Source organism: Meles meles, chromosome 2 (genome assembly GCF_922984935.1).
Source record: "Meles meles chromosome 2, mMelMel3.1 paternal haplotype, whole genome shotgun sequence".
In the NCBI taxonomy this organism is placed as follows: Eukaryota; Metazoa; Chordata; class Mammalia; order Carnivora; family Mustelidae; genus Meles; species Meles meles.
In genome coordinates this window covers 140,100,750-140,116,694 of record NC_060067.1, presented here as the reverse complement: position 1 = coordinate 140,116,694, position 15,945 = coordinate 140,100,750, and the positions used below count along the sequence as shown (strand labels likewise).

Below are 15,945 nucleotides of genomic sequence, written 5' to 3'. Positions count from 1 at the left end.
ATGTTCTGTGTTCTTTATATGCCTGTGTCTTATATCCTCACAACAGCATTTTAAGGGAGGTATTTATTCGCATTTCACATATAGAAACACCTGAAGTTCAGAAAGTCCAGGTAACATTGTTTTTTTTTTTTTAATTGTGTTATGTTAGTCTCCATACAGTACATCATTAGTTTTTGATGAAGATTCATTGTTTATGTATAACACCCAGTGCTCCATGCAATACGTGCCCTCCTTAATACCCATCACCAGGGTCACCCATCCAACCCCCCGCCAGTCTAAAACCCTCAGTTTGTTTCTTGGAGTCCACAGTCACTCATGATTCTCCAGGTAACATTCCTTAATTAAATTGTGGTGTGGAAGGAGGATTGAACCTGTATCTGTCTTATTCAAATTCTGTAACACCAAACTGTCTTTAGAAAGAACATTCTTGCTGTAGTGTCTTAGTGCCATCCTAGTTGGAGGAAATACTAAAGCTCTTAACCTTCTTTATGGTTGATAGAGTTCATTAAGAATCTGTTGGTCAGTATGGGATTGCTGGCCAGCTAAACAGATATCCGTATATATATATATGTGTACATATGCACACACATACACACGTGTACACATACTATTTTATTATACAATCTGACTGCTGGGAGATTCTTGCCTGAATTTTTATTAAAGTAAAATGAAGCTTTTTGTAACTTTTTGTACATTCTCAGAAATGAATAGGGCTTACTACCTTTTACCTAGCATCAATTATAATTGGTTTTCCAATATCTACTTGAATATATTCTTAGTAAAATATCTTTTATGTCATTAGGTATGACATTTTAAATTATTATCACAAAAATGGTACCAAACCAAGTGTTTCTTGCTGGTACTTCTAGGCATTAGACCCTATTTGGCCCTGTAGAGGGACTCCGAAATAAAACATAGTTTTGTTTCACTGACAACACTGCAAACATTTGAAGACGGCTAGGAGGTCCTTGTCCCATCATGTTAAATATGCCCATTTCTTTACCCTTTTTTAAATTGGATAACTTCTTTTAGATGTGTCCTGGTTTCTTCACTCTAACAGTATTCAGTGTAACTTTTAAAATACAGTGCTTTGGACAGAATAGGACATTTAAAGCATGGCTCCATCCTTGCAAAGTCCTGTCCCACAGGAACAGATAACTTCATTAACTGCTGGGTCAGCTCATGTAAAGTTAAGCTTAACTAAAAATACTAAAAAAATTCTTTATGTAAACTACTATTGAGCTGGCAGTTCCCCATCTCCTTACCTGACATCTGTGTTTTGTATGCAGTCAAATTTATGTATGAAGAAAAAAACCTCAAAAGCCTATTAAATGAAGAATGTAACAAAGCAAAATGTGGCCACTGACCTTTGTGGTGTTGCATGTATATCATGCAATTTCATAGTTTGCTGATCTCTATTTTACCTTCTTTATTTTACTCAGGTGGAAAGTAATTGCTTAGCTCTACAAGAGATGGAAGATTTGTGTAAACTGCATTGTCTCAGTGTGGTTTTCCTACTCCACTTACCTCTTTCTCAAAGAGCCTGCACTAGATTCATCACTTCTCATTGGACTAAGAACATTCACACTTTCTTAGAAATGGTAAATATGCTCTTTATTAGTTTATTTATTTTTTTTGTTTCCATTGTTTGAGATAAAGAAACCACAGTCACCTTCAAAAATAGATTCATAAGGGGGCACCTGGGTAGCTCAGTTGGTTAAGCATCTGACTTGGTTTTGGCTCAGGTCATGATCTCATGTTTGTGAGTTCAAGCCTCATGTTGGGCTCCATGATGGACAAAGAGCCTATTAAAAAAAAGAAAAAGCTTTATAAGGGGATATTGTCAACTATTTGGGGACCTTAAAGATTTAAGGGCCTAAGTCAATTTCTTCCTAATTTCAAAAACTCTGGTAGTAATAACAAATAGCATGATATATATCCAATCTAAGAATTGGATATATATCAAAAAAACCAAAAAACCAAAAACCAAAAAAACCTATTTTCCTTCTAATTGTTGTCAAGATCAGGTTTTTGTGTCGTTAATTATAAGAGATTTGTGACCATTTTGTTCTGCTCTTGAGAGGAATTGAAGGTATAAATGTATTGGTTATTTTTGTCTGTTATAGATGTTAGAGAAAATTTATAGACTTTAGGAAAATAGCAAAAACAAAAGAAACAGCCGGTGACCCACTATTCAAATCAATTCATATATTACATTGGAATGTATTATATTATATATGAACACATATATGTAAATATTTTTCTTTTCATATATTTTAAAATTTTCTTTCATATTCTTGGTTAACCTCATTTTTTAATGGCTACTATTTTTTAATGGGTATATCACGGTTTACTCACCCATTCTTCTATTATAAGACAATAAGAGATTTTAATTGTTGTATTATAAATGCTGCTATTTTCCAGGTTCTTTGAGTGTTAGACTTTTCCTTTAATTTGGGGATATTGACTTAGACTTCATGCTCAGAAATGGGATTAGTGGATAAATTTAAAAAGAAAAATTTTTAAAAATCTTGATACTTGCAGTCAAAATGTTCAAGGAAAGTATTTTAGAACCAATCAATTCATAAGCTAGTCCACAAGTATTTATCTAATGCATGTACATTGTGAGAGACACTGAGGATACAGTGAGAAAAATAAGAATATATTTACCCATCTCACGCCATCACTTTCATAAAGCTACATTTTGTCAGAAGACAAGTGTTAAATTTTTAAAATTATTTTAAGGAGGAATTATAGGATACTTTAAAGTCTGATAATAAAAAGATTCAATTCAGTTAGAAAAGGATGACTTCTTTTAAGAGATGAAGGGAAATGAAGTAATGCAAATCTTGAAGGATTTGCAAGTTGGAGAGAGGATGGATACTGGATTACAGGAGATGAAACAGCATGTGGGATCACCCCGAGGATGGCATGATTGAGGAACTGGAACACAACTTGTGTAACTGGAATAGAAAAAATATGGGAAAATGATAAAGCTGAAGAGATGGGTAAGAGACAACTCATATAAGAAGGACAGTATAGATCTTGTAAAGAGAGTAGAGATTTAACTTGATCATAAGCACAATGAGAACCAACTGAATAATTTCATGCAAATGAATGACACTTTCATTAAAATTCTTTCTTCTTTGGCTTGCAATGCAGAGAGCGCATTGTAGAGGCAAAACTGGATTTAGGGAAACCAGTTAATGTGACTGTTATCTCAGTTCATGTAAGTGTTAATTATATTAGGGACTAAGGAAATGGTAAGTAAGAATAAATACCAATAGGCAATTTCAACAATTATTTAACACGTTAACTATGGGCATGAGAGAAAGGGAGGAGTCAAGTGACTCAAATCTCTGGCTGGAGCATTTGTGGGGATGATACCATTGTATGAAGTATAATTGTGGAGGAAGATCACAAGTTCAGTTTTGGGGATACTGAGTTTGAGGTACCAATGAAATACTCAAATGGAGATATCTAGTAGGCAATTTGAAATACTGGTTGAAGCTTAACAGAGAGGAATGAATTGGGGATCAAGATTTGGAAATCACTAGGCAATGGATGTTAATTTATGCCAAGGCAGTGGTTAAAATGATTTTGGGAAAGACAAGAGAGCCTAGGACAGAGACCTGAGATCCTCCGATTTAAAATGGTTAGGATAGATTGAGACACTGGCAAGGGACACTGAGAAGGAGCTACTTAGATGAATAGTGTTGAAAGCTTAGAGAATAGACTATTGTGAAGGTCGAAGGAACTGGGCTTTTCAAAAGATGGTTAATACTACCAAATGCCATGGAGAACTATAGGAGGTTGAGGACTGAAAATAGTACTTTGGGTTTAATGGCATAGGACTCACTGTTTATTGTAATTAAGAGAAAGGGGGAGGGGGTTATGGACATTGGGTAAGGTATGTGCTATCGTGAGTGCTGTGAAGTGTGTAAACCTGGCGATTCACAGACCTGTATCCCTGGGGATAAAAATGCATTATATGTTTATAAAAAAAAAAAATTGGAAGGGGAGGCGAACCATAAGAGACTATGGACTCTGAACAACAACCTGAGGGTTTTGAAGGGTCAGGGGTGGGAGGTTGGGGGAACAGGTGGTGGGTAATAGGGAGGGCACGTTTTGCATGGAGCACTGGGTGTTGTGCAAAAACAATGAATACTGTTACGCTGAAAAAAATAAATAAATTAAAATATCAAAAAAAAATTTTTTAAAAAGAAATATTAATGGAAATGTTAGAAGCAAAAATCTATGGCAGAGTGGATTCAGTAGTGAGTGGAAGGGAGAAGATAAAGGTGAAGAGAAGTTTATATGTAAGGAGTTGAGAATAAAGAAAGTGACAGGATAAAATGGGATAAGAAGGTGGGTCAATTAGGAATGTTTTTAAAATGGCGAAGACTGGGGCACCTGGGTGGCTCAGTGGGTTAAGCCTCTGCCTTGGGCTCATGTCATGATCTCAGGGTCCTGGGATCGAGCCCCGCGTCGGGTTCTCTGCTCAGCAGGGAGCCTGCTTCCCTTCCTCTCTCTCTCTGCCTACCTCTCTGCCTACTTGTGATCTCTGTCTGTAAAATAAATAAATAAATAAAATTTAAAAAAATGGCAAAGACTGAGCATGTTTAAATTAAGAGAGAGGATAGGATGAAAATCAGGGAAAGTAAGGTGAGAGGGGATGGGATCTAGCGTATGTTCTTATACAGAGGGAGTGATATTGCCATTCTCATAGGAGAGAATAAAGAAAGAATGGCGCGGCATTGGCTGTGATGGAAATTGTAAGATAACTTTGTTCCTGTGTCTGGTTTAAGGTTCTTTATGAAGTAGGAGTCAAAGTCAAATGCTGAATGTTGTGGTGAGCAAACAAGCCTAGAAGTTTAAGAACGGTGAAATATTTACCGAGGATCTTAGGCGGGTAAACTATATTGAGAAACAAAAACATATCACTCTGTCCTACCTAGCACTTTGGAAGGCTTATTTGAAGTTTTTGACAAAAACAATTATAGTGGCATCAGTATGTTTTATTTTATGATTTTCTTTTTCTAGTAGTCTCAACAACATGCCTGTAAGCACAAGGAAAACAATTGGATGGTATGGAAAAAAGGGACATGATAACTTGGGCACAAAAATGCTATTAGTAGATTTACATAACTTTATGGAAAAGAAAAAAAAGGAAAAGAGATTTAGTATCTTCACAAGAAGATGGTAAAAATGATAGACTAGAAAACAAGGTTGCATGGAGGTAAACCAAATGGACTCTATTGGGTAGGTCCTATCCAGAACTGAGGTCCTGATATGATCAATAAAGAAGTGTGAATGATCATTACACAAAGTTAGATGGATGGGTCAACAGGTGGGAATAAGGAATTATTCATCAGGGAGTGATGAATTATTAATTCATTAGTATTTATTATTAATAATATTAATTATTAATTCATTAATATTAATATTAATATTTCCTTGTCTGAGTCTACCACTCACTTACTTTTCCATCTTCCTATAAATGCCTGAAACTCCACACCTGGAGGATTTATTTGCTTGATCTGAAATGCTGGAGTATTAATTCTCACGCCCTCCACCAATGACAGATGAGGAATTGGTGGATGAAGACCCCAGCTCCCTTGTATATAGGTTGGGAAATGTATTTTATACTGTCTCCTAGAATTCCGTAGTGAAATTAAATTCCAGTTGCTCCCCGTGGTCATGGACTGGATAATGTATCCTTTATTGGTTTCTTTTCTTTCCTGTCTTACTTCTGCATTCCCTGGCTGGTGTTTCTTGTGATCACTCTGTTACTTGAAGTTGAGTCTCTGGGGAGTGCAAACCAGGGTGGAGAGGGAGGGTAAGTTTTGGTGATGACAAGTTCATGGGTGTGTCCATGAGAATGTGAGATGGATAGAATGGTGGGGGGGGGGGTCACTGGATATAAGAAATTCAAGAAATGTTGCAATAATTGTCTCCTTGGAGGTTAAAGTTACACATGGTGTTGTTAAGACAGAGGCAGAGGGGGACTGTGAGCTGGCGTGAAAAAAAAAACCATTAGGTGAGGGGAAGTGAGCAAGGAATTTGTTAAATGAGCATGTTAGGGAGGACTTCTGAATAGTACAGAGAGAAAAAAGGCAGAATTTTATAAAATAGTGTAAAAAAATAGTTTGAAATGATGAGTTGGTGAGTGATGAGGATACCATTTCTACTTCATTACCCTGAGGTAAAACTGTATGTGGAAGGGTGAGCAAGGGAAGTAAAGTTATTGGGGAAGAATTAGAATTTCATGCAAGTCTCTATCTGCTCACTTTCTCATTCTCAGCAAACAAGGGTATCAGGACAACCCAAGAAGAATCATTTAGGGTTTCTTGCCTTTTTTTCCCTCTAGGGTCTCCTATGGCTGTCTGATGAATTCTATGAAGGGAATTCTCCCTTCCTCAGGATAATATGAATGCATAAATTAAGATACTTAGGATTACAGGGGTATCAGTTACATTGAAATAGCTATTAAAATATTAAAAACAGGGGTGCCGGGTGGCTCAGTGGGTTAAGCCTCTGCCTTTGGCTCAGTTCATGATCCCAGGGTCCTGGGATCGAGCCCCACATCGGGCTCTCTGCTCAGCAGGGAGCTTGCCCCCCCCACCACCTGTCTCTCTGCCTACTTGTGATCTCTATCTGATAAATAAATAAAATCTTAAAAAATTTATTAAAAACACACATTTGTGATATTGTGATAGTAATATATGTGTTTACTTGTTATTACATTGGACAATCCTATAACTACCATGCTTTCAATGTATGGTAAGTATAAATAGTATCCCTAGATGTTTGTAGCACTTGCAATGTAATGTGAAGATATGTTATTTCTACCGGTGCTAAATCCCAGCTAAGGCATAGGAGTATGGCTTGTCATCCGGGTTTATTACTGAAAATAAACATTTTTGCTACAAGTTAGCAAAAATTAAAATATAATTTTCTGATCTAAATTCATTAACTCCCTAAATTCTATCAGGTAAAAAAAACTCCTGTGATAAGATCTTTTTTGCATGACCTCTCTCCTCACAACCCCACCTTCCAGTTGGACCGGCATGTGCCCTTACTTTAGGGATTGGGGGAAAATAGTCAAATTTCCTGCCCTTTGAAAGAATAATATTGGTCTGTATATAACAAATATTATTGAAAAATACAATTACTTTCTTCTGCCCATACTGCACCTTCCTCATAAAGTGTCCATGAATTGAGGAGGGCAGAGAGGTAGAGAATAAATGAAGTCACCATGAATGGGGTGGGAAGAGCATGATAGAATCCCCCTAAAGTTTCAAGGTTATGTGCATAGAGAAAATCTGTGATTTAGTTTTTAGGACACAGACTGGGAGATATCTGGTCTCACCTAGGATACCTGTGGCTATATGTGCCAGGGAACTGGACTAGAAAATGCAGTGTGGTGTCTATCCATGAAAGTGTGGGAAACAGTGCCTGAACTTCCTGAGGGAGGGTCTGAAAGTTCTTGTAGGTTCTGAATGAGTCATGCTAGTTGATTGAAAGGGAAGGGAAATCTGCTAGTCTTTACAGAATTTTCAAAAACAAGATGAGGGTATAAGTGGGAAATGCCATGGAAAAGACCTCTTTAAATCTGAGGACTTTATTTCAGTAGACTATGAGCTCCATGGGACCAAATGGAAGCCACTCCGCAGCCACCAACCATTTAATCTCTACTCAAGGGACCTGGGTCTATTGCCCATGTAGAATATTGAAGAGTGAGGTATAACTGGAGACAACCATACTGAGTGGTGGGCACTGTTTCTTACCAAAATGTATAAATTTTTTTACACACATTTTGTTGTTATTGTTGTTGTTGCTTTACCACAAATATATAAACACTCTTGTCAAAGTCTGGCATGGGCGACTCATGAAAGGAATTGATCTGAGTGTGACTAGGAAGTAATTAAATTGGACTGATTTTACTTTGTAGTGCTTGCATTATATTTACTGAAATAGCATAATGTGTATGTAGGATCAACAAAGTTCAGAAACAGAAAAACACATTGTGTTTCTAGGTTTATATTTGTGAGCATTTACAACTGCTCTAACAAGTGTTGAAGGTTTTATGATGTGGTATACACAATACCATGTGGTTCTGCTGATGCTCAGGGGCGAAAATATTTTCCTATATCCCAATTCCCATTGAGGAACTTTCCTCTAGGCATTTTGATAGTCTGTTAGGAAGAGACTGACTATGGTTAATTAAAGGAATAGGAAGACTGTATTTCCAGCTCCTTTTAGTTTATTTATTTAATTTTAAAGATTTTACTTATTTATTTGAGAGAGAAAGAAAGACAGAGAGTGCATGCATGAGTGACGAGAGGGAGAAGGGAGAGGGAGACACAGACTCCCCGTTTAGCAGGGTAGCCAGAGAGAGAGCTCCATCCCAAGACCCTGGGATCATGACTTGAGCCTAAGGCAGATGCTTAACCAACTAAGCAACCCAGGCACCCATAATTTACTTTAGACATTTTAATAAAAGCCATGTCAGGTTAATACATTAAACCTATTGGCATGATGTATCAGATGTTGAAATAATACATTATAATATCAATATTATTGTGCTACAAATTTTGTGCTAAAGTTATTTCTTGGATAATTGATTTTTTGTCAACTTTTTATGGGTTGAATTACATATACTCAGTTACTGAAGGGTATGAATGTAATAATTATGGTATTGATTTACAGATTTAGATAAATGCTCTGTGTGTATAGTTTTCACTTACAGAGAGTTTTATAAACAATTTTTATGGACAGTGGTAATTAGGTCAAAGGATATTACAAAGTCTTTCTAAATTATGAAATGTTTTAAGATGGTTCTGCAGGACATACTTTATGGTTTTAGCTGATAGAAAAAAAAATCACTCTTCAGTTAGGATGGCATGGATTGAGGACATGATAGGAATAGCTGCTAGGTATTTTGTACCAGCTTTATGTGTGTACTTTACCTATATTACCTCATTAAGACATAACAATATACTTTGTATGTCCTCATTTTACAGATGAAAAACTTGAGCTCAGAAAGGCTAAGTGACCCTTTAGCACAACTAATAAATGATCAAGGTGGGAGATAAGTTCCTCTCTGTCCAGTTTCCAAATCTGTGCCCTTCCCACCATCCTTTGCTCCCTTGATAAAGGAAAACAGCTGATTACTCCAGAGTCAAGCACTCCTCTGGTCTTTTCTATCATCTGTACTTCATTTTGGTAGCACCCAGTAGCTGGAAGTGTAAATTCAGGTAGTCTCTGAAATTTCACAATAAAAGGCATATTCTGAGGTCTGTGGAAAAAGCAACTAAGCAAACTCTGAAGGGAGAGTTTCATGTTTACTCAAATCTTGACCCTTGGAGACCATATGGAGGCCCTTCTTATGGAAGTGAATAAAATGAGGAATGTTTGCTGTACTGTATTCACGTATAACCATTTGTTTACTCAGTGGTATTATGGGATAAGATTGGGTGGGGAGAACTTTACATGTCTGTGGTTCTCCAAGTATGGTTCCCTTGAACAACAGCATCAGCATCACCTGGGAACTTGTTAAAAATGCAGATTCTTTGGCTCCATCCCAGAGCTACTGAATCAATCTCAGGATGATGCCTAGCAATCTGTGTTTTATGTGACAATCTTTTCAGGTGAGGCTCCTGTTGAGGTTGGAGAACCATTGTTCTATGGTTTTGTGGAGATCTCTTTAGCATTTTATTGTGGTTAAAACTACACTGTTGGTAGGAGGCTCCTATGTTGAAATTTATGACTTCTTTTGAAACTGGATCAATCTCCCTGATATCTGTTTAGAGCTAGGTTGTCCAAAACAGTAGCCCATAGCCACAAGTGTATATTAAACATGTGGAATGTGGATGGTCTGAAATGAGATGTGCTCTAAACTTAAAGGAAACACCAGATTTCAAATAAACTTAGTATATGAAAAACATGTAAACTACTCTATTATAATTTTTATATTGATTACACATTTTAATAATACTTTGAGGACACCTGGGTGGCTCAATTGGTTGAGTGGTTGCCTTTGACTCAGGTCATGACCCTAGGGTCCTGGGATCAAGTCCCGCCTCAGGCTCCCTGCTCGGCAGGCAGTCTGCTTCTCCCTCTGACCTTTCTCCTCTCATGCTCACTTGCTCTCATTCTCTCTTTCAACTAAATAAATAAAATCTTAAAAAGAAAATAATTCTTTGGATATGTTGAGTTAATTAAAATAAAATTTTGCTTTTTTAAAATGTGACTTCTGGAAATTTAGGATAAAATATGTAGCGTGCCCATGTTATATTTTTGTTGGACAGTTCTGAGTTCTATTTCAACATCAATATAGATAAGTAAATTGTTCACATATGGAAAGCATTTGATTTTATTATTGAGGGAGGGTGGGGCAGAGAAGGCTTCGTTTCCCCTCAATGAATTTAATTCCCCAAACACTATTATTGACTGAAAAAATGACTAGGCTCTCACTTGCTAAGGTTGTTTACTCATGTCTACTCAACTCTGAACTAAGTGTGGCCAATGAAGACATTCTGTCTGTGTTAGGCGTGAACATAGCCTCACTATCATAAACTCAGCAGGTGTAGATGGAAAGGAATCTTTGAGTTTGAAGGATTCATCATTTTCTAGACCACTAAACAATCAAATGCTATTTCTTAAATCCTCTTTTGACCTGAAAGTAGAATTGGAAAACATTAAAACCTCAGTAAAGAACAGAGGCACATTTGAAAATAGAAGTATTTCTGTAGCATTGGGACAAATCTATGAATTTGTGTGAGGAAATAATTGTACCGAGTCAAACACAGATTTCTATGATTCAGAATAAAGAACTATTGCTGAATTAATTTTTCAGTCAGTTTGGTTTTATTTTATGATCTAACCTTTTAAGATAAAAGCATTCAGCATTATCCAGCCTGAAAGAACTTAGTCAGAATTGGAAGAACCGGGGCACCTGGGTGGCTTAGTGGGTTAAAGCCTCTGCCTTCGGCTCAGGTCATGATCCCAGAGTCCTGGGATCGAGTCCCTCCCGCATTGGGCTCTCTGCTCCGCAGGGAGCCTTTCCTCCTCTCTCTCTGCCTGCCTCTCTGCCTACTTGTGATTTCTCTCTGTCAAATAATAAAAAAAAAGATACATTTAAAAAAAAGAAAAAAAAAGAATTGGAAGAACCTTGCCAACTTGTCTTTCATTGGATTATTGATGCATTTGAAGTTGTCTTATAGTTTATTGCTAATACAACAATCATCAATAACTTGGTTTTATTTCTGATTTTCAGAAAAAGTGGTGTGAATATTTCATCCTCAGTAATATAGACATTTGTGAATTCTGGAATCTGAATTTAATTCACCTTTCAGACTTAAGTGATGAGCTTTTGTTGAAGAATATTGCTTTTTACTATGAAAATGAAAATGTTGAAGGTACCACCTTAGTATATTATAATAATTGTACTTTCATCCAGAGATAAACATTATAAAGAATTTAAAACTTCAAAATCATTTTCCAATATGTCCAACATAAAACATAGCAATTATTTTCCTTTCAATCTTTGTTTATACATGTATATGTTTTATTTAGTTGCAATCAGAGTGAGTTATATTTTAAAACATTTTTAAATTAATATACTCAAGTATTCTTGAAAAAATACACATTTGGGTTTTTGGCATTTTTAGATAATTTTAACAGTTGAATTTTTCACTTAAATATATGCATTATATTTAAAAATATTTATTCAGATTAAGGTAATCATCTGACTACTATGAGATATTTAGGGAATTTTAATTTTTTTCCAAAGATGAAGCTGATTTATATGTTATATGTAATTCATTTTTCTTTCTTTGAATTATTTTGTTGGAATAAATTTTCTGCTATTTCTTAATAGTCAAAGAAAAAGAAAACATGTTTTAAGAGAGCTATAACTCATTGAGCATTCTTGAAGCTTCTTTGACCTCTCAAATTTGGTTCCTACACATGGCAAACATTGAAATGAGTTAGCAACATATAAATGTAGCAACTTTCTACAAATGTTCTTATCTCTGAAAAATAAATTATATTCAGTTTTATTGGTTGTAATGTTATATGTGGCATAACATTTTTTACCTTATAAAATAGATATCCAAAATCTGTTGTTATGATAGCTGTAAATTATTTATTTAGGTGCAGTGTGGAACTCACTCCAAATTTTACAGTTTGACAAATAATTCAGAACGCTATGAATTTTGTCAAAGTGCATGCTTCTGTATATATAGTAATGACTTTTAATATTTAGTACTTTTAACTATCATATAGGCTTACATTTGAATTTGGGAGATATCATTATGAAAGATTATGAGTATCTTTGGAATACTGTGTCAAAGTTGGTTGGAAAGTTTGCTGTTGGAAAGCCATTTCCTCTGAGAACAACAAAGCTTTATTTTCTTAAGAAGAATTCATCACCAATCAAAGGTAATAAATCTCCAAATTAATTTGAAGTAACAGTTCAGATCTCTGAAGATTTTTTTGAAAACACTACTAAGTGTTGTATATCTAAATTTTTTCTGGCACTATGCATTTAAATAATAAATAATAATAAATTAATAATAATAATAAATAAAAATAAAATAACCTTTTGCTGTATCATTGGGATGATATGCTATGACTATAGTTTTGAAGAGTTATATGTTTTGCTTATAGCTAATGTTGTTGCCAATTAAAAAAAAAAAGCCAGATATATGTGACTTTCTTTTCTATCAATATGGTAGTATAGGTTAGGGGGCAAATCTCTTTTGGCAAACAATTGAAATGCTGGTAAGACACACCAAACAACTTTTAGTATTATCATAGCTAAGCTCAAAACAATAGAAATGCAATTCCAGGAGACAAGAATAAAGGAAGACTGATCTCTGGCTAATACAAAATGAATTACTAGGTTGATTTCTAATTACAGGCCCATCTTCCCAAGAATTTGGGGTTTCAGTTATTCTGTTAGTAGTGTCAAGACAACTCTGGGCTGGAAAATTAGCTTAAAGTGATCAGAAGAATCTAGTACATTCTTTGTAGATGAAAAACATTGTAAACCCTGGGAATGTCTGGGTGGCTCAGTCAGTTAAGCGTCTGCCTTCAGCTCAGGTCATGATCCCAGGGTTCTGGGATCTAGTCCCACATAAGGCTCTATCCCAGCAGGGATCCTGCTTCTCCCATTGCCAGCCATTCCTCCTCCTTGTGCTCTCCCTCTCTGACAAATAAGTTAATAAAAATAAAATCTTAAAAAAAAAGAGAAATATGATTTAGCCATCATCATAACATCATAGAAGATGTTTCCATTTGATGAATTTCAGGAAGAATAAAATATCCCCCTAAGGAATGTGAGAAGGAAATCTAATGTGAATTTGGGATGTATCAATATAAATATATTTTTCAGAATATGGGGAAAGAATATATATGCTCTTTTTATATATAAACATATATATATGTGTATATATATGTTTATATACACACTCTTTTGTCCAGATGAGTTCTACCAGACAAAGACTCTTGAGGAAGATCAAATAAGGGGTTTATTGATCACAGAAAGATCAAATAAGGGAGTGGTTAGGTAAGATCAGGAAGAGAACAAAACCAGTGTAGGACATGTTAATGAGCAGGTGGACAAGTACAGGCAGATTTTACTGGGAATCTTAGAATATCATTCAAACCACCTCAGTGATATCTTACCTGAAGAGCAAGATAGTTGGGGCATTTACCTGCAGCTCCTGTTACATTTTTGGCTGAGGGCTATCTATGGGGCATGGGATCCTTAGCACTTCTGGCCTTCACATGGCTCTAAGAAGAAAAGTACTCAGGCAGAGAGTTGCAGAGACCTGTAGTAAGAAGGTGTCAGGCAAACAGAAGCTGAACATGAAGGCGATGGGCAGAGCAATGGCAGCTTACCTATAATTATGAACCAGGTATAAATAAAAAGGCATTCATTAACCAACTATTATATATAGGATATATGTGTGATACATATAATATCTATCACATGTATGTGTATATATGCAGATACATATATGTATACATATATATATAATATCAAAGAGAATGTAAGAAAATACTGTAATGATAACAAGTTATTTAATTATTATCTATATATCTTCCCTTATTTTTTAAATATTTATTTCCATAAAAGTATTTATGTGGGAGATCTGAGTGCAAGTTCCATGTTCAACTTCCTTGTAATAAGGGATAATGAAGGAAATAGATATTTAAAAACAGTGAACAGTTATTTTTCTACCTTCCTACATACCTACATGCCTAAATACTGCCTATTTCTTCATACTCTGCTACATTCCAAAATGTTTTAATATGGACAATAGCTTTATGGGAAGGTCTGGAGTTGATAAATATAAATAAAATCAATGAAAAATGATTTTTATTTTAAGGCTTTAGAAAATGATGTGTAATGTTCCTATGTGAAAGTCTCACTTTTGACACTGTCTTAAATTTTTTTTTTTTTTTTACTTGTTTACAGATACCTCCAAGGAAAAGATTCCTAATTTGGGATTTATTTCAATGTCATGTGAACTAGTTGATAAGTTTGTTGGTGATCTTTTGAATGATTTGCCTTTCTTAAAGAGGTATTAAACCAAAAATATCTCAGTAAATGGGTGGAATGGATGACTTACTCATTAAAGATTCTATGAAATGAAACAAATTAAATGGAGTATATTAAATGCAATATGTGTTTATAACACATAAGGAGTTTAATAGCAAATTTATCAATGTCTTTGATCTTAACTAGGTTAAAATCAACATGGTTTTAATTTTAGAGTAAAATTACTCCAGTTGGATGTTTTTAATTAGTGGATTAATTAATGAATATTTGTTGATTTGTTGGGATTGCTAGAGATGTGGGGTAGATTCTGGGTTCTTAAGCACCTAATAAACTGCTTTTCGGATTCTAACACCCACATCATATTATAGAAAGAAGAAGGGTGTTATGATTTTTTAAAATATTAAAAAATGAAACCTGTGCCATGTTCTATTTAGAGGCATGAAATTTAAAATGTGCATGTATTTCTTTTATCTCATAGCGATGATCCTATTGTGACTTCACTAGTTAAGCAAAAGGAATTTGATGAACTTGTGCATTGGCATTCTCACAGACCCCTTAGTGATGATTATGATAGGACAAAGTGTCAATTTGATGGTGAGTTATGTGTCTCTGGTGAAATAAATTAAAATCAATTTCTTTCTCTTTTTATTTTGTAAAAAAATTATCATATCATGAGCCACAAGTTATGTTTCTTGAATAATAATAGTCTACAAGATATTTATGTCAGTAAAGATGGTAATGAAAAAGTCCCACTCTGTTTACTGATAGTCATAGGAACACAGGAATGCAGATGTCCGAGGAAGTGCACCAATACTGCATTTGTCCCCACAAAAACTTGGAGCTGTTTTAAATAAATATGGTTTGCAGTTTAAAATATCTGTGTATTCCTTGACATTCATAATACTAAGGACCTAGTCTTTTGAGCAATCTCAGCTACTTTCATACCACCCAGCTGATTACATATAACAAGTGCCAGTATTTATGTGCTTTCAAGCCTGGGATGGTTGGAACTGCAAAAGGAGGCCCATGAAACCACTAAAAGTAGATCAATAAAGATTGAATTAGGTATCTTGTCCCCTTGGTTCATCCCTTGTCTCCATCTCATCTTTGTCTATCCCTATCTTACCTCAACCCTTCTTCAAGATGACAAAACTTAACTTTCAGAAGAATCTAGGAGGGTGCATAGTAGGCTTGCTCATACTTATCAGTCTGTTTACATAAATAGCTACTACGACCCTGCAAGATGTGAGGGGACCTTTTAGATTAACCATTAATATCCTTCAAAACAGTTTAATTAGATATGTGTAGATACAGACATAGAAAAATCAACCAGCTTAATTATCCCCTTAATTGTAGTTTTCTTTGGGTAT

At 35.2% G+C, this 15,945-nt stretch overlaps 1 protein-coding gene across 4 annotated transcripts in view; it reads left to right on the top strand.

Moving 5' to 3' along the window:
- DDX60 (DExD/H-box helicase 60) overlaps positions 1 to 15,945 on the top strand; it is a 122,729-nt gene that overhangs the window by 29,532 nt on the left and 77,252 nt on the right. For all 4 annotated transcript variants that reach the window (XM_045998166.1, XM_045998164.1, XM_045998163.1 and 1 more), the window contains 5 exons: positions 1,443 to 1,601; positions 11,282 to 11,423; positions 12,292 to 12,447; positions 14,492 to 14,597; positions 15,054 to 15,169. In XM_045998166.1, the coding sequence (XP_045854122.1) occupies positions 1,443 to 1,601; positions 11,282 to 11,423; positions 12,292 to 12,447; positions 14,492 to 14,597; positions 15,054 to 15,169 (679 nt within the window). The remainder of the gene's footprint in view (positions 1 to 1,442; positions 1,602 to 11,281; positions 11,424 to 12,291; positions 12,448 to 14,491; positions 14,598 to 15,053; positions 15,170 to 15,945) is intronic.